Genomic DNA, 25,499 nt, shown 5'->3' with positions numbered 1-25,499 from the left:
CCCTCTCACCTCCTACCTGAGTGGCTGACACAGAGCTCACACCCTAGTCTCCCTAAATATAATTATCCCTTTCCCACTGAAAATAAACTGAGTTACTCTCCCAAAGTTGCTGGTTGATACTTTTTTGTGAGGGTTCTACTTGCTCAGATCTGGCTTCACCAGCATCATTTACACTTTCCATGAAGCCAGTCTCATTTCCTTCAATCAATCCTGCACAAAATTGCCAGAGGGACCCATCTTGAGTCCAGCTCTGACTCGACTAGTTCCTTGATCAATAAATGTCAGAGATGTCCTCAGGCTGGGCAGCTGCAGTTAGAATGTCGGACACTTCAGTTTTTCTCCCCTGGAGCTTTCTTTACACAACCCACATTTCTAAACTGCATCCAAAGAAACCCTGGATTCCTGGGGTTGGATCCAGACACTCTCATGAACAAACAGACCTCCAGGTTGCTCGTTAGGAGCTTCCAGCCCAGAGAGACATGAAGCTGGTGTGCAGGATGCCAAGTGTGGTCTAAGATATAGGTAGTCAGGAACCTTGCAAACAGCAAGGGGATTCAAATCCGTGTCAGCAGATCTGATCTCTTTGGCCTTAAGGGCAGTATTTTAAGAGTAGATTTCACGAAGAATTTTGAGACCTAATTGTAGACAATTAGGCCATCATAAAAACATCTCTGACAAATAAAAGTCTTATTCACAGTGGTTGATTAATGTCTGCAAATGCATGAAGTAAATACAATTTTAGAAGCTCTTCTTAAGATGCCAATGAATGAGGGTCAAGCTTAATTTTGAGTGAGAAAATAGTAGGTCAAGTGTATTTTTCCTATCTAGGCTCTAAGAAGAGAGACAGTTTAACTCGATTACTTTAGGAGCTGCTGCAAATACCCGTTAGGTAGGTGATGGAAACAATCACTGGACTTCACGGAGATGTCTATGAAATGTGGCCATGAGAAGAATTTTCAAGTTGACTCCTAACAATTATAATTTTGGATTCTTTTAAGTAGATACCTTATTTTACTTTGGTTTGGGGCCTCCCCCAGCTGTGCTCAGGGTTACTCCTTACTCTGTGCTTAGAAATCACTTCTGGGGCCGGGCGGTGGCGCTGGAGGTAAGGTGCCTGCCTTACAAGCGCTAGCCAAGGAACGGACAGCGGTTCGATCCCCTGGCGTCCCATATGGTTCCCCCAAGCCAGGGGCGATTTCTGAGCACATAGCCAGGAGTAACCCCTGAGCGTCAAACGGGTGTGGCCCAAAAACCAAAAAAAAAAAAAAAAAAAAGAAATCACTTCTGACAGGCTCGAGGGACCATATGGGATGGCAGGGATTGAATCTGGGTCTGCCCTAGGTTGGTCTTGTGCAAGGCAAACACCCTACTGCTGTGCTATCTCTCCAGCCCCTAATTTGGGATTGTAAAGCTTTCCAAGAAACAGCAGATTTATCAATACTAGAAGAACCTATGGAATTTACTTATCATTCTGCTAAGAGGCAGAATGTCACCTCTGCATTGCATAACAAAATAATCATAAGGATACAGATGCCCCTACCCCGTGACCAAGCGGTCATGAAGGCCTACTCATTTCAGGAGTGGTACTTGACAGAGGCTTTCAATAAGTGCCTTATAGAACATCACAAAGGCTTTTTTTAAATTCTGGATTATACAAAGTAAACATCTAAATCCTTTTGTGTGCTGAATACACTGGGAGATCCTTTTAGCATGGTGTCATTTGAGCTGTTCATTTTCATTCACTGAAATGACATGCAGGTGCCTATTCTTCACTGGGTTTTGCTCTTGGCTCTTCCTCATATTGCTCTATGATGCTACAAATTAAAAAATAGAAGAGCCACACACATATATTGAGTGTTCCTGGTGTGCCATCACTTTTTCTTTGCTTTAAAACTAATATGTTGTTGAAACATAACCTATTCTCTAATAGGTCAACTATACAATTCATACTATGCTTTATTCTGCCAGTGCTACCTCACTGCTCAACAGCATATTAGTTTATTGCTGACTAGAGGTTGCTCAGTTCTTTGTTCCATTCATATTATCTTTGCTTCCAGTGGGGATTGTTTAGGCCCTATTCTCCCCCATTATATTACATTTACAGATGCTCCAACTAATTTTTTTAAATTTTGGGCCACACCTGGTGATACTCAGGGACTACTCCTGGCTCTATGCTTAGGGGTCACACCTGGTAAGGCTTAGGGAACAATATGAAATACCTGGGATCAAACCTGGGTTGGCCATGTAAAGGCAAATGCCTCATCTGCTATACCAGCTCTCCAAAATGCATCAGCTTTGAATAGGACTTATTCAGTCACCTGAGGATTCCTGAACTTGGGTGGGAGGTGAGGTGAGGCTCTAGCAGTGGTCCTCAAACTATGGCCCGCGGGCCACATATTGTATTTGTATTTGTTTTGTTTCTTCATTGCATAATAAGATATATGCAGTGTGCATAAGAATTCATTCATAAGTTTTGTTTTTACTATACTCAGACCCTCCAGTGGTCTGAGGGACAGTGAACTGGCCCCCTGTTTAAAAAGTTTGAGGACCCCTGCTCTACAGGCTCATAGATTCCCATGTATACAGTTGGTGCTTAATAAAAGGAAGAGAAAGAACACTGTATAGAAGTAGGCTCACTCTCTCCACCTCTCAAATAGAGGGGGAAATAAGGGAGGGTACCAGGACCAAATAGATATATGATCACTAATAGTAAACTAGACAAAGAGAGGCCACATACTCTAGCAGCCCGGGGGGTGATGGTGGGGGATTTTGTTGCAGGAAGGGAATGGGGATGGGGGAGGACAAATTTGGTGATGGGTATTCCCCTGATTCAATGTTAATATGTACCTAAAATACTACTGTGAAAGATATGTCAGCCAATATGATCAAAATAAAAAAAAAAAAAAGAAGTAGGCTCCTGGCAGACTGTCAGAGCCTAGAGAGCCGAGATGGCCAAGCAGCACCCTGGCTTGGCACTCACCCCAGCTTCCGGACAATCCTCTCTTCCTCGTGCAAATACTTCTGTCTCTCCTGCTCCACCAGCATGCGCTGTCGCTGCACGGGGTCTTCCAGCCTCTTCATCGTCTCGATCACTTTGTTGCTGATTTCTACCTCAGCCTTCTTCATCATCGCCTTCAGCAGCTCCTGGTTCTGCAGCTGTTGGAACAAAAACAATCAAAGCTCAATGGGCTCAGTTGGAATGGCATGGTGGGGTACAATGCCTGGCAGCTGCCCACTGGATAAAGAGCAGAATAGCAGAACCTTCTTTTCGGCGAGAAGGTACGGGAGGAGAGACAGTAGTGCATGCTGTTTCTGTGGTCTTCGGTGGTGGTGGGGGACCTGCCAGGCTGTATGCCTACATTTGCAACAGCCTCTACTGTTGGGTGTCTCACGGCCAATGGACATCTGCTCTCACTGAATGGGGCTTCCAAGGAAGCAGCTGAGAGCACCAGAGTTTTGCAAGCAGAAAAGCAGACATGGGTTCAAACCCTCCAGATTTTCCCTGTGGCTCCCAGTGGGAACTTAAAACCCAGTAGTTAGCTTCTCTGGGTCTTTTGTTACCTTATCTCTGAAAACAAAGATTCCCTTCCTGGTCTGGGCGGGCCAAGCTAATACTCAGCTATATGTGGCTTATTGAGGAACTGAGTCTGTAGAAATGTTGGTGTGACAAGATGGACTTATTTCAGAGGAGGTTCACAGAGAACTGGTGCCCTGGACCAAAGCCCATGCAACCCTAGACCACAGAACAGCAGCATGTGCTTGTGCATGATCGGGCACATGCCTTTAGATGAGGTACACAGGGGACAATGGCTGTGCTTCTGGGGTGCTCCCCAGATATTCAGCTTTCTGGCCATGGTGCCATGCATTGATGTTACTGTATCTTTAAGGGGTGAGGAGATCACTGCCTTAACTGTGAACAGACAGGGTATAAAAGGAGACTAAGTAAGCCTGATGTTTAGAGGGGGCCCAGGAAGTAACCTGGGAGGGAGGGGGGAGGGAAGAGAGAAAGTAAGTGTGTGTGTGTGTGTGTGTGTGTGTGTGTGGTGTGTCCTGTGCTGATGCCTAAAATAGCATCAGCCAGATGTACCTTGCCCCCCATCTTCGCATTTCCCTCGGAACTCCAGCCCACCCACCCACCCCCTGCCAACACACACACACTCTCTCTCTCTCTCTCTCTCTCTCTCTCTCTCTCTCTCTCTCTCTCTCTCTCTCTCTCTCTCCCCCTCTCTCTCTTTTCCTGGTAAACTTTAGGCTAGCATTAAAAAACAATGTTCTTATTCTCCTCTTTCTCAGTCTGCTTATGTTTCATTTCACTACACATCTCTATCAACTGTGGAGCTTGCTGGAGGCTGCGCCCCTTTTTGTGGTGCTTACATGCCCTCAGCTGAGAGGTGGTCAGAAATTTCCTTAGGTGCTAGGCTCAGATAGCAGGGATGCCAGGATCAGGCCGAGAACCTAGGAACACCAAGGATTTGAACTCAGAACTGTAGGTGCAAACAAGGCAGGTGCTCTTAAGCCACTGCACTCTCCCAACTGCCCAATTCTAGGCAGAAGATTAAAGTTTTGAGTCACAGCTAAGCTGTGCTCAGGGTCTTTTCCTGATGGTGTTCAGGGAATTCCATGTGGTGTTGGGATCTGAATGAAATGGACATAACCACAGGCCAGGAGGCAAGCACCTCCCCTCCTGTACCATCTCTGCAGCCCTCATCTTTTAAAAAAACGTGCTGCATATATGTATATATACAATCAGCCCTGCAATTTGACATATGGCGTTGAACTAGAACCTATAGTTTTGAGAGGTGGGTTTTCAGTGGGTTTTCAGCCACCTCTGCAGACAAGTGTGAGGGAAGACATTTCTTTGTCTTGATGCTGAAGCACAACTCAGTCTGGCAGTTCTGCACATGGGAGAATTCTGAGTTCCTCACGGTCTGTTATTGCTTGAGTTACTGATTCACTCCATTCATGCATTGGCCAATATTTACCTTTGGGTTCCTGTGCTTGCTAATTGCCAGGCACAGGGACCTAAAAGCTCTGATGAGCCGGCGAGAGGGGAGAGCAGGGGCAAAGTCCAGTTGGCAGGAATGTTCACGGCCAGACAGGAGAACGGAGGGGACATCTGGGCAGCTGCCACAGGTCCAGGGTGTGCTGAGCCAGGAGGCTGGGAGCATGTGACAACCTTCTTTCTACACACACACACACACACACACACACACACACACACACACACACACACACACACCTCCCCAGGTGTGGTGCCCATTGGTACATGCCTGGCAAACTGTGGTTAGGCCCATGATAGAAAGGTATTGTAAGGGCAGAGGCCAGGGTATTTCTGTAGGAAACTCTCAAGTCTCTGACAGCTTGGAAAAAAGATGCAGCTCAGCATCACTTAGAAAAAGTAGGTGTTTCTAAACCTGTGCTTTCCAACCCTTTCTATGCCTGTGGACCAAACTGGGGGACTAGTGGAGGTGGCTGAAAACCATGATTCTTAATCAATCTTATCATAAAAGGCAACAGACAGAGATAAGCACCTTTTGAAGGGCACATTTGCTAAGTGTGCAGTCTACACCCATCTACCTTGCTAGAGTGGTCAGCTCCTTGTAGACCCCATTCCCAGCACAGTGGGAAGGTGCCACTGCGATCCAGAGCTCCTGTGCTAGTAATAAATAAGGACAGAGCATAGCAGGACCCGAGATGGAGGCACATGATCGAAGGCACCAGCAGGTCCCTCTCTTTCCCAGGAGTGTCACTGACACAGCACTCATCTGAAACTGTTCTTTGCCTCTTCTTGACACTTTGTTGAAGCTGAGATCTCCATAGTCCCAAGGGGAATCTCGACAGATGGAGTTTTCTTAGTATCCAAAAATACAGAGAAAGTCTCACCCTGGAACATCCTAGAACCATCAGAACTTGACCTCTGGTCCATGTCCATGAAGTAAGACTTTGGCAGGCAAGCCAGATATGGGTCATTTTGTAAGTGGACTTACAGGGATGTTACAGGTAGACAGGACCAAGAACTATCACCATAGATTGATCATTCCTGTGAAATTGGGAGAGCTTTGAACCAGTTTTGTTAAATTGCCTTTTGTCTGGGACAACCAAGGGGTGTTTAGGGTTTATTCCTGGCTCTGTGCACAGAAATTATTCTGCATGGGGCTGAAGGGAGCCTATAGGAATGGACCCAGGTCAGCTGCATTAAGGCAAATGTTCTCCTTGCTGTACTATCACTCTGGCCTCTAGAATGAGTTTTAACAGTTTTCTAAATCATCATCTCTTGGCCCCTCCCTCTCATTTCAATGTACCCATCCTACCACATCTGCGTCAAATTTCTACTTCTGCAAATAACTCATCAAATCTGAACATGAAATGCTCAAATAGGATATGCTTTACAGTCTAAGATCTTTCCAATGATTTAATTATCCAATTACTAGAGCTGGCTGCCAAGCACAAAAGATTTCATTCAAGTTTCACTATTTTATAGCACAGTTCAAAGAACATTTGAATTTCTAATTCAATTTTCGTTCTTTTGAGACAATTCCACACAGTTGCATGTATCTCTAATGATGGCCCCATTATTGGACTTATAATCACTTTTGGGGTGGCATTTCACTTTGGTGTATAATATAGATGCAGGAGGAGGACTGAGATCCCTCCTTCGTTCTTCTAGGCAGTTGTTTTCAATTGACTCCCCTGCCTGGGAAGATAGAGGCCTGAGACAAGTGAGCTGGCAGGGGCCACAGGCAATGAAAATACAGAGATAAACAGACACAAGGTTTGCCTTTCCCTCCTCTCACATAAACCGATCACAAAAACTGAGCATGTCTGTTTAAGGTTCTTGAGCAACCCCTCCCAAATCCAGCAAAACCCGGTGGCTCTGGAGCAATAAGGAACACCCATTCTGCTTACAAGAACAATCTCAGACCTTGAGCAAAGGGCTTTTGCGGAAGCCATAATCCTATGGTCAATAACCACCGATCAAAGGTTGCCAGAAAGGTCAGTACCAGCTGTTTCCATGCCTCGGGATTCAATTGGCCACAGCCCAGTAGACACAGGGTCCGGATCCCCCAACACAATTCCACACCGTCCTCCAAACTCGCTGAAGGCGCAAGGGACCTTCTATCTCGAATGTTATTTTGAAAACCATTTTTTCTTATCAGTAGCCAAAGAGGAACTCCCCATTTCCAGAGGCCAGTAGGTGGCGCTAAGAGAAGCAGCAGCAAGAGAGGTTTGTGCCGCCTATGAACCCAGGTTACACCTGGGGGATCTTTCTGCTTTATAGGTGTAGTTGCCTGGATAATTCGGTTCCGGAATATTAGGCAACATTTAAAAATGCAGCTAATTATCAAAAAGCCAATTGTGTCTGGCTGTCTCAACACTCCTGGAAACAGAATTTGAATTCAATTGAATTCAAAGAGCTGATGGGAGCAGTGACATCTTCTTAGAGTGGAGGTGCAGTCCTCCAACTCTCCACTTCAATCTCTACCTAGATTCCCAGGGTCCCTGACATTGTCTACTACTCTGGATGCTTCGTTGCATTGCCAAGTGGCTTTATAAAGAGCTACAAAGCAAGTTGAAGTAAGTGCAAAGGATGGGATATGGGGGTGTGGGGGTGCTGCACCTCCTAGATGACAGGACACAGGAGAGTGCTGAATTGACCTGCTTGGGACACTGAGACACTTTAACCTGAGACACAAAGATGCCTGTAGAACCTAAGCATAAAGCAAAGCAAACTGGCCTATTGGCCCTTACAATTAGTCACAGGCAAGTCTATGAAACTTCTCTTTTCCTAGTAGGGAGCCAGCAAAGGGGGGGTGTTCTCTCTTGAGTATTAATCGAGGGATGAAAAACATGGGGGCTCATGTTCTGAGTGCACTGACAAAGAGTGTCCCGTGGCTTGGAATCTGCTCCTTTCTGGAGCTCACCAACTTTAGAGGCCATATCTATTGGGGACACAGCTGACTTCTGTGTGGGTCACAATGCTGGAAGGAAGCACTTTTCTAAGCTGGGGAGCATGGCTGGGGCAAGTCTAAGGCAGACTAAGGTGTGTGCTGCATGACTGGCCTGCGGCCAAAGACTGGTACAGGGTGGCTCTAGGACAGCATGGTTCAGACTCATGCAACATACACTGCCCAGTTCCTCTTGCCCTGGAACCATGAACCACACGACTCTGCCTCGTCAGATTTATGAGGCCTGCCTGAGCACCCAGCTCTGAGATGGGCCCATCATGTTCCCTTTGATCCCTTTGAGTTCCTATATTCCTGACCATGGAGAAGGGAAGTGAGACTGGTGCACACGCTCCAAATCAGACACAGCTGGCCTATCCCTGGCGCCTTTCCTTAGGAATTTGTCTTTGAGTCTCAACTCAGATTTCTAAATACTGCACAGATCCTCCTTGCCGACTGCTCTGCCTCTGTGCACCCTCGCTGGGAAGGAGCCAGGCACTGAGCCACAGTAAGCGGGAAGAAAAGTCTTAACTTGCTGTGAAAATGCTCCGTGGGGCTCCTTTCCTTTCAGCTTGTCTTGATAGAAACAGACTGGGAAGGGTTTTTCTCATATGGAAAAGCACACGCAGTCTGAAAACCTGGTTAGAGACCTATATGACTACAGTGGAAGGTTGCAATGATGAGGCTTGTTGCGTCCTGAGCATCCATGAGCAGCCTACGATATGGGGGTTGAAAGAAACTAGGGAACGGAGCTGCAGAGAGGGGTCAGTCTGCGGAAGTGTGGATTTTGCATCCTGGAGACCCAGGTTCAATCCCCAGCACCAAATCATTACTCAAGTCTCACATTGGAAGTTGCTGCTGAGTATTAAAGAATTGAGGGAAGATGCCACAGGGACCTGAGCCCAAGCGAGCAGACACAAAGCTCATGTAGGAGTGAGATAGGGGCTGTACCTGCAATTGTCGCATCTGCTGGAGCTGTAGTCTGAGCTCTGCCACGCTACGGCGCATGTGGAGCAGGCTGGCGTGCAGGGCCGGGGTGCTGGGGGGCAGCCCGGTGGACTCTGGAGCACCAAGCATCTTCCCTGAAGAAGTCTGGGGTGTTCCTATGAGAAAAGAACAGCAGAGTGTCTGAGGATGGCCAAGGGGAAACTCAGTGCTAAGTTGATGAGTAGTCCTAGGCAACTTAAGCAACCCCTATTCCCTTCACCAGAAAATGGTTCTTGAAAAAAATAAAATGCTTGCCACTCCATATGATCCTGATCTGCCTTCCAGAAGCAAGAGGAACTGTATTTGGGAGCACATACTGTCCAAGTGGGTGAGGGAAACCACGTTTTCCAGCACAAGAGGAAAATAATAATTAAGAGGATGGTGATGGCAATGTTGGTCTTCTGACCAAAGTATGGATTTACTGGGCTTAAGTAAACTATTGTCTTCCCATGAAGTGTGCACAATCAAGTTTTAGAAGCTAGACTCTCAGAGGCTGGTCAGAGCAGCATGCATGGCATGTCTGTCTGTTTGTGGCACTATCTTAAACCATATGTTTTTATGGAGAAGTGAACATATGTGTTCAGGGGCCAGAACTGTAACAGCAGGTAGGGCATTTGCCTTGCATGTAGTCAATCCAAGTTTAATCCCTGGCATTCCATATGATCCCCAAGCACTGCCAACAATAATTCCTGAGTGCAAAGTCAGGAGTAAGCCCTGCGATTTGTGGCCCCCAAGCAAACAAACACAAAGAACATATGTGCATATGGAAAAGTGTGTGAAAAATATCTCCAATGGGTATATAAAAAATTGGGGTATCTTTTTAGATGACTCTTTGTATTTAAAGATCTGTAGAGTGCCCATTTCTAACTTTGTAATAGAAAGGATCTTAAAATTTTGGGCTGGACTACAGTGATAGTACAGTGAGCAGGATGCTTGCCTTGCATACGGCCAACCTGCATTTGACTCTCAGCATCCCATATGGCCCCCTAAACAGCCCCAGGAGTGATTCCTCAGTGCAGAGCCAGAAGTAACCCTGAGTATTGCTGCATGTGGCACTAAACCCAAAACTAAGTAAATAAAATTCTGGGACTTACTTGGAGTGCTCATATGACTGTATCTCATAGGCAGGTATATACCAAGAATGTGCAATTACTTCTGAGCAGAGATTTTGTGGATCTCCAAAGAGAAACAACTAAGAACTAGTCCACTCCTGAATTCTGGTGGGCTTCTAGACTAACAGAAGCAGAATTTCTGCACATTAGTGAAAAGACTAGAAGCAAATGATGTGAATATTCTTTGGGAGAGGAATCCCAAAAAGGCAACAGAAACTTTTTCTAAATAGTTTTCTGTCTTAAACTTTTGCTCAAGTTCCATTTAAAGAATCCTTGTATATGTATTTCCCAAGTTCATTTGGAGAGGGTGTACTTGGGCCAAGTTTACTTTAAAATGACTCAGAAAGGATTCCAAGTAGCATTTACAAGATCAATAAGGCAGAGGCATCAAAAGAAAGAAAGATGCTCTTCCATTGGGAGGAAACCATTGAGCACACTCAGCAGTGCTCAGGGCCTACTCCTGTCTTTGTGCTCATGGATCACTCCTGGTGGTAATTAAGGTAAGTGACTTAATTTTCACTACTATTTCACTGTTAAGATATTGCAATTCGGGCCCGGAGAGATAGCACAGTGGTGTTTGCCTTGCAAGCAGCCGATCCAGGACCAAAGGTGGTTGGTTCGAATCCCGGTGTCCCATATGGTCCCCCGTGCCTGCCAGGAGCTATTTCTGAGCAGACAGCCAGGAGTAACTCCTGAACACCGCCGGGTGTGGCCCAAAAACCAAAAAAAAAAAAAAAAGATAGTGCAATTCAATGGTTCCATTCTCTAGGGTAGACATCTCTCTCTCTCTCTCTCTCTCTCTCTCTCTCTCTCTCTCTCTCTCTCTCTCTCTCTCATCTTTATTACCATACACACACACACACACACACACACACACTTCTGAAAGAGTTGTTCAGGTCTCTTTTTTGCAATGAACAGCAATGTGGAATGTTTTCAACTATAGGCCATGCAGGCCTTGGAGCATTGAGCCCTACAGCTGCTTTGCATACTGGGGAGTGGTTCAGCACTTTTCCTCTTCCAGCACACACAACCCTGCAAAGCTGTGGTAGTCACATTTGCCATTGGCTCTAGATGGCATGATGGGGCCAAGGTATTGCCTGGAAACTGTCCTCTTAAACACACAGTCTAGAGACCCCCCCACCAGCACACAAACTCCTCTTCCAACTCTGAACTGCACTCAGACACTCAGGGAATGGATGAAAACACACTTTAAGACTCTGCAAAGGGGCCCGGAGAGATAGCACATCGACGTTTGCCTTCCAAGCAGCCGATCCAGGACCAAAGGTGGTTGGTTCGAATCCCGGTGTCCCATATGGTCCCCCGTGCCTGCCAGGAGTTATTTCTGAGCAGACAGCCAGGAGTAACCCCTGAGCATCGCCGGGTGTGGCCCAAAAACCAAAAAAAAAAAAAAAGACTCTGCAAAGGTGCAGGGGAGGTAGCTCAGAGAGCTGAGCACATGGTTTGCATGGGTACTAACCCCACACTGCATGGTCCTCTGAACAGCACTGAAAGCAACCCTAAGCACCACACCTCTGAGCACTGCAGGGCGTGGTCCCCAAGCCCAAAACAAACAAAAATTTACAAAGGAACTGCAGAGTGAGTTGTGCTTTAAGTTATTTTTGTGAGCCAAACTGGCCACTTCTATCATCACTAGTCACAGCTTGGATCAAATTCTGGCAAACTGCGGGCCCGGAGAGATAGCACAGCGGCGTTTGCCTTGCAAGCAGCCAATCCAGGACCAAAGGTGGTTGGTTCGAATCCTGGTGTCCCATATGGTCTTCCAAGCCTGCCAGGAGCTATTTCTGAGCAGACAGCCAGGAGTAACCCCTGAGCACCGCTGGGTGTGGCCCAAAAACAAATTCTGGCAAACTGCCTCTCCCAGCCCCTGTCACTTTCTTTCACTCCCATTCCCATTAAAAGAACATTTTTTTCCATCCTACAATTATTCTAAATAATATTCTCCATTGTGAAAGGCTTCAGTAAAAGGACATTGAGTGAGAATTAACAACAAATTCCATGTCAAGTAGCCTGAGATCACTGAATGTCATCATACTAATATATACACTCACATATAATATATATGTAACAATATAAATATACATTCACACATAAACATACACGTATACACTCACACACATTCCACCCTTTGTAAGAATTATACTATCAAAGTGCATCTCTGGTGAAAATGGCCAAATTCACTCATAATTCCTTTCAACCAAGTTTTTCTTTCCTGTTTTGTTTTGGGGCCACACCTGGTTCTGTGCTCTGGGATCATTTCTGGTGTTGCTTGGGAGAACATCTGTGATTCAAACTGGAGTCAACCATGTGCAAGGTAAGCACCACCTCTCTGCTCTCAACTAAGTCTACCTTAATTAATCTTATGAAATATTAATTGGGTAGACATTGAATACTCCCTGTTGCAATAAAAAATAGGCTTGGGGATGATCAGATGGGACTCTTATTAGGCTTGCTGATACTTCCCCAGCAAAGCTGTGTGTGTTAAACAGACAGAAGACACAGAACAGGGCTTACAGCCTTCACAATGGCCAGTGCTCTCAGATCTAGCCACAGTGAAAAAACTGCTCTCCAAGGAACCGGAATTGGGTATTTCACTCTTTTCTTTTTCCCTTGGCCAACAAGCTCCTAGCCTTCTATTTAACTGTCTACTGAGCAGGGATCACAGTTCCCGCCTTGCAGCTCACTTACTAGAATTCTGGAGAATTCATTTATTTTGTACACGCTATATGGCTGCTATGGCAACAAAAGCCCCAGAGACCATCTCTTGACCTGACATTAGAACAGAAAAACCAAGCTCGGTCGTGAGGGTAGATGTAAGCCTGAGGCTGTGTTGCTGGTGGTCAATTGGCATAACCTGTCAGAAGGGAAAACTGGCAATAGGGTTGCCAATTTTCTTCACAGGCTGGACCCCTTGAATGATCAGCGCCACTTGGGAAAGAGACACCGAAGGAAATGACATCTGATCCTCCCTTAGGCTCCTTCCCTTCCTTGAAAAAGTCACCTGAAGTTCCATCAAAGAGACGCAACCACCTACTTAGATCAGAGTGAGAGCATGTTAACACAAAAAGGAGATAAAGTAAGAGGGGGGGCTGATGGTGTCACTAGACATATGTGTGCAGTAGCTAGGGGTGGGAGAGATTGTAAGCAGGTATGATCCTGTACGTGGCAGACTCAGATTTGATCCCTGGTACCCCATCTAGTCCCCCAAATCTGCCAGGAGTATCCCTGAGAGCAGAGTCAGTAGTAAGCCCTGAGCACCATTGGGCGTGGACCCCAAACAAAGTGCCTGATACAATGGAGACACTGCATATCTCTTCTGATTGTGATTATTACATCATTATTTCACCCCAAATGAAAAGTAATCAAAGGGCAATACAGATGCTGAAGAGATGGCACAGAATGTAAGGTATGTGCCTTATACAGCGACCCTGCTCCCTGATTTGATTCCTGTCACCCTATGTAGTCCCTTGAGCACTGAAAGAAGTGATCACCAAGGAAGAGTCAGGAGTAGGCCCTGAGGAACAGTCAGGCATGGCTCCAAAACTCAAAATTTAAAAGAAGAACACAAACACAGCATCGACAAGAGCAATACTACTGAACAGAAATTATTTCCAGAACAGAATCCGGAGGAATCTGGTGGAGTGTCTAGTAGGTCCCTTTTGTCCCCTCAACTTTATGGAGTCACAATATAATAGTATCTAACTTGCAGGAAAAAAAGTGTCCTGCTTTGACACACATACACTGCAATGTGACTGCCACAGCACAAACATTTGTTGGTTAGCCTGTCCTTCATACCACCTAATTCCTTCTTTTGGCTGAGCTGTGAGAATGTCTAAGATTCTCTTATCTCAAGCACCTAGTCAAGTGCTGTCCCCTAAATCGCTTGCTGTCCTTTATGTTCAAGCATTTGTTTGTCTCTAGCTCAAAGTCTGCATCTATGCAAAGACTGCTTAGCATGGGCCTCACCCTGAACCTTGGTCATCTCTATCCCACCTGTTTTTACTACTTCAGGAGGCTCCTGAACTGGCAATTTTCTTATTTTTGTTTAGGGGGTCACAACCAGTAGCGCTCAGGGCTTGATTCTCGCAATGCTCAGAAAACAGGGATTAAACCGGGGTCAGCTACATGCGAGACAGAAGTCCTCCTCATTTTATTATATTTCTGGTCTGAACTGGCAAAATTGCTTTTCCACTAGCAATTTCCATGAGAAAATTAACCAGTTGTAGCCATGGTGAAGGGTGGTAAACCAACAAACCCAATAAGGAGTGGGCACATGGAAGAGCTGTTAGAGCTCATGTGGACGTTCATCCTGTACTTTTCCTTTACACTCTGAAACCTAATTTTCTTGCCACCCTACATTTGCATTTTCTCCAGAAAACCCTGAGGTCTGAGATATCTGAATGATGCTCGCCAGCCCTGTCCAATCTAGGCCTTTGGGGGGCAAAAGGCCCTCACATGGTTGAGTGAGTGAATCAGTGATGAATGGAAACAGCAGGAGAGGATGAAGAGTGCACCCCAGGATTAAGGACTGATCTAGAATCCTAGCATGAATCAGAAAAAGTGTGGGAGTGGAGGGGATATCAGAGCAGCTTTGGGATCACACCAAGAGGTGGGTCAGGCCCAGCATTTCGGAAATCAGCCAAGCCAGCAGGTGGGCCCCATGAGCTCCAAGGAACACTTACCTGCATTCTCTGTATGTTGCTTATAGGCTGTGGTTTTCATCATTTTCTCGCTGAATAAAAGAAAAAGAGAGTCAGCGATTCAGGTTCCAAAAGACCCTTTGTGTCCCACCCATTCACGGTTCTAAGCAATTAGCAGCAGGTAATGATGGAACGAAGCAATGCGGCAGCAGCGCCTCTAGTGGCCGGGATGGGAAAGGCTTCCGGGGGCGCTGCCTCTGCAGATGGAATGTGGCTGGGTGGATGCTCGCAGGATGCTGTTGGTGGCATAAATGGATGGCGGTGTAGACACTGCACGGTGGTCCATGAAGCCCCATGCACTGAGAAACCCATTCCCTCTTTCTGGGTCAAAGTGCAACCTTCAACCAAGAATTACCAGAAGGAAAACAAACAGTCACCCCAACAAACCATGATTCAGAGAGGTGCATATTCCCAGCATTGAAATGATACAGGAGAACGGACTTGAATGAATAGCCTTAATGATTCACAGGGAACAGAATGACTTGATTTTTTTAATTGGTTTGCTTGCTTCTTTTTACCTAGATGTATCTTTGCTATTACTTGTAATGGGCCCTTTAAAAAGCGCAGACTGAACCAGGCCAGTTAAACTGGCAATCTGTCTCTCCATGGCTTGCATCCTCTCTCTGTAAAACAAGAGAATTGTTTGTTAAAGTTCTATTGACTCTCAGACTGGTTCTTCTAGGTGAGGGATCACCTGAGGGCTATAAAAGGTACCACTTGCTGGCTGCCAAAGTTCACCAGGATCTGGTTCATGGAACGGGAAGCTCCTGCAATTCCCTGCTGGAAGCAAGACCACATGAGCAGAGTTTAATAGGACTCCAGGGATCTCCGGGAAAGCCATGCGACTCCTGGGCTAGAGAACTGAGTAGTGGTTGCCTTGCACATGATTCTGTTGGCATGTCCTGGACTTTGGGCCTCTCTGTCCAGAGTTAACTATGTTATCTCTGGCATCAGTATGGTTGAAGCTGGCCCAGTCACTCAGAGGCAACGTAACACTCATGGTTGGGAGGTGGCAGGCTAGTTTTGGTGTCAAATGGTGTGGCGAGCGCGCGTTCGTGGGTGTGTGTGTGTAGTTTGTTTTGAGTGCTGGTGTAATCAGACAACCTGGGACCAACCTATAATGGAAACTGATGTCAGAAAGGGCGCCATGTAACATCAGAGGGGCTTTAACCCAGTGGCTTTTTTTTTTTTTTTTTTTTTTGTGGTTTTTGGGTCACACCCGGCAGTGCTCAGGGGTTACTCCTGGCTCCATGCTCAGAAATTGCTCCTGGCAGGCACGGGGGACCATATGGGACGCTGGGATTCGAACCGATGACCTCTTGCATGAAAGGCAAACGCCTTACCTCCATGCTATCTCTCCAGCCCCTAACCCAGTGGCTTTTAGAGGATGAGGCAAGAAACCGGTAACCCTGGGGCCCGGAGAGATAGCACAGTGGCGTCTGCCTTGCAAGCAGCCATCCAGTACCAAAGGTGGTTGGTTCGAATCCCGGTGTCCCATATGGTACCCCGTGCCTGCCAGGAGCTATTTCTGAGCAGACAGCCAGGAGTAGCCCCTGAGCACTGCCGGGTGTGGCCCCCCCCCAAAAAAAAAGAAACCGGTAACCCAAGCCACTTGGTCATCTCCACACTAAAATAAAATTGAATTATATCCTAAATATGGATCCACTGCAGCTTTCTGAGCAAGACTCTCTGTGCCATTTCTGAAATGGGCTCATGTTCCTGGAGCTCAGACTATTATTCCCAGCACATGACACAAGCAACATCATAGCCCAGTGACTTCCCTAAGTGTGTCACATTTGTCATTGGATGTGAGTTCATTCACAGTCATTTGTAGTTTAAAACAAGAGAGAGGCTAGAGAGATAGCACAAGGGTCAAGAAGCTTGCTCTGCATGTGGCTGACCCTGGGTCATCCCCAGCACCACTTAGTCCCCCCACTCCAACATCACCAGGTGCAGCCTTGGAAGCCAACTGAGCACTGCTGGGGCAGTACCATGGGCCCAGACAATATTGAATTCTCATACTCTCTCATTGAACTCTGGCCCAGTAGGCTGATAATCATTGATAAGGGTTCCCGGTTCCCCTGAACACTGGTTGGGAAGCTCTTCCATGAATACAAAACAGGAGAGAGAGGAAGGCATGTTGAACTGTGTGGGTACCAACCTGGCTGCCACACTGGCAGGCATCGTAGTGTCATAAGACAAAGGAGTGATCCCCTTCTTCACTACAGTGTTGATTCATAAGAACTTTTCATCTAGGAAATAATGGTTCTTGTGCTACAAACAGTATCTTCATACCCACTGGCTTCTAAACAGACATTCTAAACAGACAAAAACTGGCTTCTAAACACCATTGTCTGGTACTCAACAGGGAAAATCATGGTGGTCTGTTCTCTCACTAGGAAAAATGAATCAATTTAGATTTGTAGAGATGTTATATCTGGATTTCAACTTCATGGGAATTCACAGGCTTTTCAAGAATAATTTTCTGGGTTATTTTCCATATACAACCTTCTCTTTGTTTATTTCTGGGCCACACCAGATATTCTCAGAGGCTGCTTTGGTGGTTCATGGGTGACCATGTGTCATACATGGTAACTGGACCTCCTACATGCAAAGCATTCACCTCCCTGACCTATCTCTCTAGTCCTAGCAAAATTTTTGAACTTAAGTGCTGTCTTTGGAATACAACCTGGGGGCCATAGGAAGCTCTGTGCTTCATTACCCAATTTCTAGCTTCAAGTGTCAGAATTTCATGCATTTTCTTCAGCCTAATATTTTTTGTTACTTTGTTCCACAGTTTCAAAGCCCTGACTTACAAATTCCTGGCATTTTCTTTAGTAGACTCATGTCTTCGTGCTAATGGAGTGGAAAGCAATCTCAAACCTTGACAGTGCAAATGCATTTCTACAAAGCAAGCCTCTAGGTGATGCTCAGGCAAAGCCATGAACACTGAGCATGTGGCACAGTGAGGGGTACCGTGAGCCTCATTCCTCTCCCCCATTAGACAATTTGCATGTGCCAAAGAACAAACGTAGTCAGAAACACCACAAAGGAAAGCAGGTCAATAAATACCTATTGGAACATCAAGCTTATCAAATCCAAGATGGCAGACACCTTGGGAATGGGGCGGTGTGGTAGGTCAAACAATCCTATTAAGATTCAGCCTCCACCAAAATCTCTTGGGAAACAAATGACATCCACTCCATGGTCCATGGACAACCAGCTTAGTTTTGAGAAGAAGCTACCATCCTTCTTGCAACAATGCAGGAGCCTAACTCATGACAAAATAGAGGAGACGCATCAGTGTGAGGGTATGTTTTTACTGCTCTCATTTGATCCTAGAAAACTGCACAGGATTAATGTCTTTTTTCTTTTGTTTTGTTTTGTTTTGTTTTTGGGTCACACCTGGCAGTGCTCAGGGGTTACTCCTGGCTCTAAGCTCAGAAATCACTTCTGGCAGGCTCAGGGGACCATATGAAATGCTGGGATTTGAATCATCGTCCTTTTGCATGCAAGGAAAATGCCCTACTTCCATGCTATTTCTCCAGCCCCAAGGGTTAACGTCTTTTTCTATTTTCAGGGTCCAGTGAGTTTTGCTTGGGAAGCAGATGAATGGACTTGGGGATGTTGGAATGTGGCAAAAGCCTGTTAGGCTTTCCTAAATAAACAGAAATCACTATGATTTCTAGTGTGATATGGAAGTATGATATAGAAGGCTCAAGTCTACAGTAAGATAGTAAGAATTTTTAGATATCCATCTTTATTTGGTTCTAGGGTCACACATGGCTGTGCTCAGTACTCACTTCTGGCATTGCTCATGGGACTATCTGGGGTACCAGGGATTGAACTTGGGCAGGATATGTGCAAGGTAATTGCAGTATCTGCCATACTATCTCTCCAGCCCAAATCATGAGAATTTGTGAGAAGTGAAATAGCAGCAGAATTCTGCAGTAGCTGTGGGCAGGCCCTGACTCAAGTTCCATCCATACCTTCTTTTTTTTTTTTTTTGGTTTTTCGGGCCACACCCGTTAGATGCTCAGGGGTTACTCCTGGCTACGTGCTCAGAAATTGCCTCTGGCTTGGGGGGACCATATGGGACGCCGGGAGATCAAACCGTGGTCCTTTCCTTGGCTAGCGCTTGCAAGGCAGACACCTTACCTCTAGTGCCACCTCGCTGGCCCCCATCCATACCTTCTTGAATATCCCTCTCATTGCTTGCTCAACTTAGAGGAGCAGTAGCATTAAAAACAGAAACAGAGGACTGGAGCCATAATACAGTGGGCAAAGCACTTGCCTTAGACTTGACTGACCTGGGGTTTCATTCCCATCAAACCATATAGACTCCTGAGCCTACCAGGAGTGATCTCTGATTATAAATCCAGGAGCAACCCCTGTGCACCAGTGGGTGTTGCCCCAAAACCAAAAGAAACCAAACAAAACAAAACCCAGACACAAAGTTTGAAGGATATCAAATTAAGGCCAAGGATGTATATGGTCATTAGGTCCACAGAATATTCTAGGTCAATTAATCTCTAAAGACTGTGTCTCAGGGCCGAAGATATTGCATGGAGGTAAGGTGTTTGCCTTGCATGCAGAAAGACGGTGGTTCGAATCCTGGCATCCCATATGGTCCCCTGAGCCTGCCAGGAGTGATTTCTTAGCGTATAGCCAGGAGTCACCCCTGAGCACTGCTGGGTGTGACCCAAAAACAAAAAACAACAATAACAAAAAAAGACTAGGTCTCTATTCTTGGGTTCTGAGCACCTGGCTTCTTTTAGGTGCCCTCCAGGCAATGCCTTTAGGGTGCAGAGAAAGGTTCCATCAATGACACACTACTTTTTTGACTCCCTCAGGATACTGTTGCTATACCTACAGAAATGCTTGTTATGAGTTTTTTGGCCAGAAAAAATGCTTTTTAAGGGGTTGGAGCAGTGGCACAGTGGTATGGTGTTTGCCTTGCACATAGCTGACCCAGGGAAGACCACAGTTCAATCCCCTCGCGTCCCATATCGTCCAGCCAGGAGCTATTTCTGAGCACAGTGAGGAGTAAACCCTGAGGATCACAGGGTGTGGCCCCAAAACCAAGAAAAAAAAAATAAGAAAAATGCTTTTTGACAAAAGCCCTATTTCAGTTCAGGTATTCATGTTATTTCTTTTTCTTTTTCCTTTCTTGGTTTTGGGAAAGATCCAGTGATGCTTGGGGCTTACTCCTGACTCAGTGCTCAGAAATCGCTCCTAGTGGTGCTTGGGAGACCATATGGGGTGCTGGAGAAGGAAGCTGTTGGCTGCTTGCAAGATTAGGATAAACCCTAAGCCCTGTGTTATTTTTCTGGCTCCCATTTAAAAATTTTTATTATAACACCACAATTTACTAAGTTCTTCATAATGCAGCTGTCTCATGCATTAAAATATTCCAACATCAATCCCACCACCAGTGTGAGCTTCCCTCCACTAACGTCCATCCACCATCCCAACCTTGGTTTAGTATGCACAAACTTACTTCATGTTGTTTGTCTCAATCCAAAGGCAAATGAAATGATCAAAACTCAGATCAATACAAGTCAACTTGTGATAACTGTTATTTTGCACAATGGTGTTACTGAAGTCATTGAGTGTTCGTTGAGCCTTCTGTGTTATTATTTTCAGTCATGAGTTTGATGGTCTTCTATGAAACTTTTCTGTCAGCTTCGCTATGATCCTACTGCTGGCCAGTAGGATCTTTTTTGGGGGGGGAACTGGGGTAGGTTTGAATTATATCCAGTGGCATTCAGGAGCTATACCTGAATCTGCTGTCCAGAGATATAAATCTGCGTTAGCCACAGGCAGACAAGTGTCTCAACTCCTGTATTACTCTTCAGCCCCAGAGGCATCAATGCTTTCTGTCTTGGGATATGTCACCAGTGGGGAAGCTATGATGGGTCAGATTGTGGAGAGTTCAGAACCCCAGAGGATGATCATCAAGGGGGTTTGGCCCCATGTCGGAAACAAAGTGGGGTTTGCACACCATCTGGGCATCTCACCAAGCAGTTCCACCATTTCTACCAAAACTGCTTTACAGAAACTGCTTTACAAGGATAGGGAGAGAGTATTGTGGGAAAGACACTTGGATTACATGCATCTGACCTGAATTCACTCGCCAGCATCCCATACAGTCCCAAGTCCACCAGGAGTGATTCCTGATGCAGAGCTGGCTGTGACACCCACACACACAAAAAAAGAGAAAAAGAAAAGACAAGGCTTTTGACTCACTGTACAAGAACACTTCCCCTCCTGCTTAATGACCACAGTGTATCTGGTTTCGGGATTCATTTGAAGGAGATTATCTGATTTATAAATTCATAAATAAGATTGTCTTTCCATCTCATGCTTGGTAATCTGGAAACAATTTTATGGTTTAACTGAATTACGGCAACTGGAAACTGAAGCCGCCTTCTCCCATGAAGACATTCTGAAGCAACTTTGAACGTGAAAGGAAGAAGCAGAGAAATGCCGTGGAAGGATGACAACCCTGTCATTTGACGACAGTGGCAATTCTGTATGAGAATCCCCAGAATATTAACGATGCTGAAGCAGATTCCTGCCAACATCACTCGGTTTAGGGTATTATGGGACTGGTAATAATTACTGGTGAAAAGATGGTTTAAAAGTGATTTCATAAACTCTTTCTATCATTTCATAAACCACATTTATGTGATTAGCATGTATGGGTAGCTAGTCATTTAGTGCCCAAAGCCAGCCTTCTTAGATAGTTTTTCAGGCCCAAGCATATATTATTAATAAAAAATCCAAGTCAATCCAGGGCAAGTGCTGATCTGGGTATTTAAATTCTTGTTTCTGCAGTGGACTCTCCTGCAGAAAAAGAAGCAAAACAGAGACTGCTGGTGCTCAGCTCTGTCTCTGGGACACAGGGAAGGAGAATTGACATTTTTAGCTACTCATTCCCAGTTTCTTTAATTCAAGTTTTTATCTCCAATATCTGTTTTGGTTTGGTTTATTTATTTCTATGCCACACCCAGGAGTACTCAGGGGTTACTCCTGGCTTTGTGCTCAGAAATCATTTTTGGCTGGATTAGGGGACCATATGGAATGGAGATCAAACCCAGTTTGGTCTCAAACCAGGCAAACACCCTATCTGCTGTGCTATTGCTCTGGTCCCACCTCCAATCTTGAAGGGGTCTGTCATTGTCTTGTTGAAGGTCGCTTTAAACCTGAGTAAAGTCACAATCATTGTACCTAACGGTCTATTCATAGATATTAAAAAACAGCCTACAGGGCTGGAGGCAGAGTACAGGCCTCTGAAAGCTGTTGCCTTGCATGGAGACCCAGGTTCAATCTCCAACACCACAGGCTCCCTGAGTATTGTCACATGCATCCTGGAAGGCACCTAAACAAAGACAGGTGTGGCCCTGAAGGTCTCCAGTATCTCTGGAGTGACCTAGAGTTAATTCCCAGCACCACATAGTCAAAGAAAAATCATATATTTGGCACTTATATTGAACCACTAATGTAGAAGGGCCTCATGTAGAACCACTCATGTAGTAGAGCCAATACTGCATGGGAGCCCTACATCTCCCCAATAAGTAATACAATATCAGTGCTACAATACAGACGACACTGGCAATCCCCATTCTAATGAATCCCCAGGATTGTGCTTGAAAATATCCTAAAGGAGAATGAGAGGATCTGGGAGAAACCTGCTGTTATGATCCCTCCACATAGAGGGGCTTCCACTGTCCAAGCACTTGTGGCCAAAGCACTGGCCGGGGAGCAGGTCAGAGTCCAGGGCAAGCAGGCGCTCTGAGGGCACCCTCAGAGGCCGTCATGTCACTTGTACTTTGAATGTTTTGGAATTTCCCCCTTGTTTCTGCTTGTTCCCTGTCAACCTTCTTCCCACAGAAAGTAAAAAATGGTTCAGGACATTCCACAAACATTTCTGAGGTCCAAGTCTGCGGGAGGAACTGCAGGAGCCAGCCATGAACCTAATTCTTAGGCAAGGCTTTTCTTGCACAGGGCCATTCTTTTCTTCCTTTCTTTCTTTCTTTCTTTCCTTTTTTTCCTTTTCTCTCCCCTCTCTACTTCTCTCCTTCCCTGGCTGCCTCACCCCCTTCTCATTCTTAGCACTGGTCATGCCAAAGCCATTTTCTAATTTGAAGGGTGAGAAGGTTTCATAAGCGGGATCTGCTCTTGTTAGCTCCTGCCCTGCTTTATCTAGTGGGAGAGGAGGGAAATTCCAAAGTAATTAAAGACACAGCCTTTAAATGCAATTCAACAGAACTCTGGTATTTCAATGAACTGCAGCAAAGCTTCAACTATAACTCTGAGGGTGAACTTTGTATTTCTATCCAACATTAACCTATTAGGGAGAGAGCTATATAATTAAATACATTCTTCCTCAAATGCCAAGGAATTCAAACTTCTCTTTGAAGCCTCTAGACTTAGGGGGAGCTAGGTAGGAACCTGGTTTTGATGGTACTACAACACAATGTTCCTCTCTTTAATATGTTGTTTGCAATAAAGCCATTGCCTACCCCCATCAAATGCTCCTGGAACTAATAATCTTGAGATACTCATTTTTTGTATTCTTTTTTTTTGTTTGTTTTTGGGGCATACCCGGTGTTCAGGGGTTACTCCTGGCTGTCTGCTCAGAAATAGCTCCTGGTAGGCACGGGGGACCATATGGGACACCGGGATACGAACCAACCACCTTTGGTCCTGGATTGGCTGCTTGCAAGGCAAATGCCATTGTGCTATCTCTCCGGGCCTATTTTTTTGTATTCTTAGTCCTTAAGTGAAGATTGAATCCATAGAGGACCATGAAGGAACATCATTTCTCTCTCATTCCCTCTCTCTTTCTTTCTCTCTTTTGGGTCATACTTGGCAATGTTTAGAAATTATTCATGGCTCTGTGTTCACAACTCATACTCCTGGTGGGCTCAGGGAACCATATGGGATGCTGGGAATCAAACCTGGGTCAGCCCTGTTCAAGGTAAGTGTCCTACTTGTGCTATTGGTCCAATCCGGCAACATCATTTGAACTGCTGCTATTATCATGTGCAGGGAGAGCTATGAGCTCTGGGAGGACAATGGGGTATGTTCTCCATTCTCCACTTTCTCTTCGATCTGTCCTCTGTCAGCCTCTCCTTGACTGGAAGAACTGTGTGGCCAGAAGCAAAGCAGATTGGCTATGCTCTTCTTGGGCAACACTGCTTGGGTGCAAAAAATGGTGCTTCTAAGGCACAAAGAAGACACCACTGCTGTTCTGTCTGTCTCTGTTTTTTGGGACTATCTGCCCAGCCTCTCAATAATTCCACAAACTATACTGCCATCTGTATTAGCTCCCTGCTCTTCTTTAGCAGTACCCAACCTCTCAATCATGCCTGGATCACCACAGCCCAAGAAGTCAGCTCCTCGGGGCCATGCCACTCACATCTCAGCATCCATAGACCAAGCTTTCATGTCTTGTGTTCTGGAGTCCCAGACTTCTGCTGGGCTCTGCCTTTCAGTTCCCACAAGTATTGTTTTACTGTCCAGATCTGAAGCTCCAAACCCACACAGGAGTCATCTGTGTCCAGTGTCCTCATTCCCACAACCAGTCTCTCCACCACACCCTTCATCTCACCATTGACATTGTCCAGAAACTCCTTTCAACCTTCCTGCTCCTCACCATGGTCAATCCACTCCCTCACCACTGCCCTGACTGTTTCTTCTTGCTCCAGGCCATCTCCTCAGCCTTTCCTGTGAGTAGCTGTCTTTGCTTTCTGACTTAGGAGGAGAAAGAATGTCTTGTCCCTTCTACTTCTTCCCACATCACTTCCTCTGTGCAGGAAGTGCAACAGTAGGAGGAGAAGGCAGATGCAGGCTTCTCATTAGGCAACCATGTTTTCCCCAAGATCAGAAAGAGAATATCAGGATGCTTAGATTCTACTAATGAGCCATGAAGAGAAGTGATCCAGAAGGAGATGGGGGAAAAATGGAGGTTCTATGGGCAAAAATCTATAAAATAACAAAGGTGGTTTCTTCTTTTCCTTTGTAAAGTCATGGAAGCATTGAGAGAATGGAAGATGAGAAGAGGGATGGAGCCATAGGGATACCATAGATGCTACTACAGAGACAATGTATTCAATTCCCTTGAATCCACAGTTCTGCACATATTGCAAATGGGGGACTTGTCCCTTCAAAGCAGGGGTCCTCAAACTTTTTAAACAGGGGGCCAGTTCACTGTCCCTCAGACCATTGGAGGGTCTGACTATAATAAAAACAAAACTTATGAACAAATTCTTATGCACACTGCATATATCTTATTTTGCAATGAAGAAACAAAACAGATACAAATACAACATGTGGCCCGCGGGCCATAGTTTGAGGACCACTGCTTCAAAGCTTTGGCTAATAGTTTACCATACAATTCCGGGCAATCAAGCCATGATCTGGAGCAAAGACATTGTGTGCAACACAGTGAGAAAATGTTGTCAATGTCTTTCTTCTTGATTGTGGTCTTCAAATGGTCCAGCCTGAGAGAGCACAGGTAGCCAAAATCTATGGGGTGTATGTGCTCTTAGGGTTTAGCTGCTCCTAGATGATTGGGAGCAGTCATCTTAGCAAGAAAAATGCTATGAATGGAGCTATAACAAATGGTGGGATTTCCCTGAAACCCTATGATTAATAATACTGTACATCATAGTTACTAAAATAGAATTAAAAATTAGAGATGCACATAAAGTGAAAGCAAGCAAATAAAG

The 25,499-nt window shown here is 45.5% G+C and overlaps 1 protein-coding gene across 3 annotated transcripts in view; it reads right to left on the bottom strand.

Annotated features, from left to right (window-relative positions):
- The window catches only part of KIAA1217 (KIAA1217 ortholog), a 742,062-nt gene that overhangs the window by 24,872 nt on the left and 691,691 nt on the right, over positions 1 to 25,499 (bottom strand). For all 3 annotated transcript variants that reach the window (XM_049777747.1, XM_049777749.1, XM_049777748.1), the window contains 4 exons: positions 15,279 to 15,383; positions 14,743 to 14,792; positions 8,895 to 9,046; positions 2,981 to 3,156 (listed from right to left, as the gene is read on the bottom strand). In XM_049777747.1, coding sequence (XP_049633704.1) covers positions 2,981 to 3,156; positions 8,895 to 9,046; positions 14,743 to 14,792; positions 15,279 to 15,383 — 483 coding nt within the window. The remainder of the gene's footprint in view (positions 1 to 2,980; positions 3,157 to 8,894; positions 9,047 to 14,742; positions 14,793 to 15,278; positions 15,384 to 25,499) is intronic.

This window comes from Suncus etruscus, chromosome 7 (genome assembly GCF_024139225.1).
Source record: "Suncus etruscus isolate mSunEtr1 chromosome 7, mSunEtr1.pri.cur, whole genome shotgun sequence".
NCBI lineage: Eukaryota > Metazoa > Chordata > Mammalia > Eulipotyphla > Soricidae > Suncus > Suncus etruscus.
The sequence above is the reverse complement of the archived record's forward strand: the minus strand, read 5'-3'. Positions and strand labels throughout refer to the sequence as shown.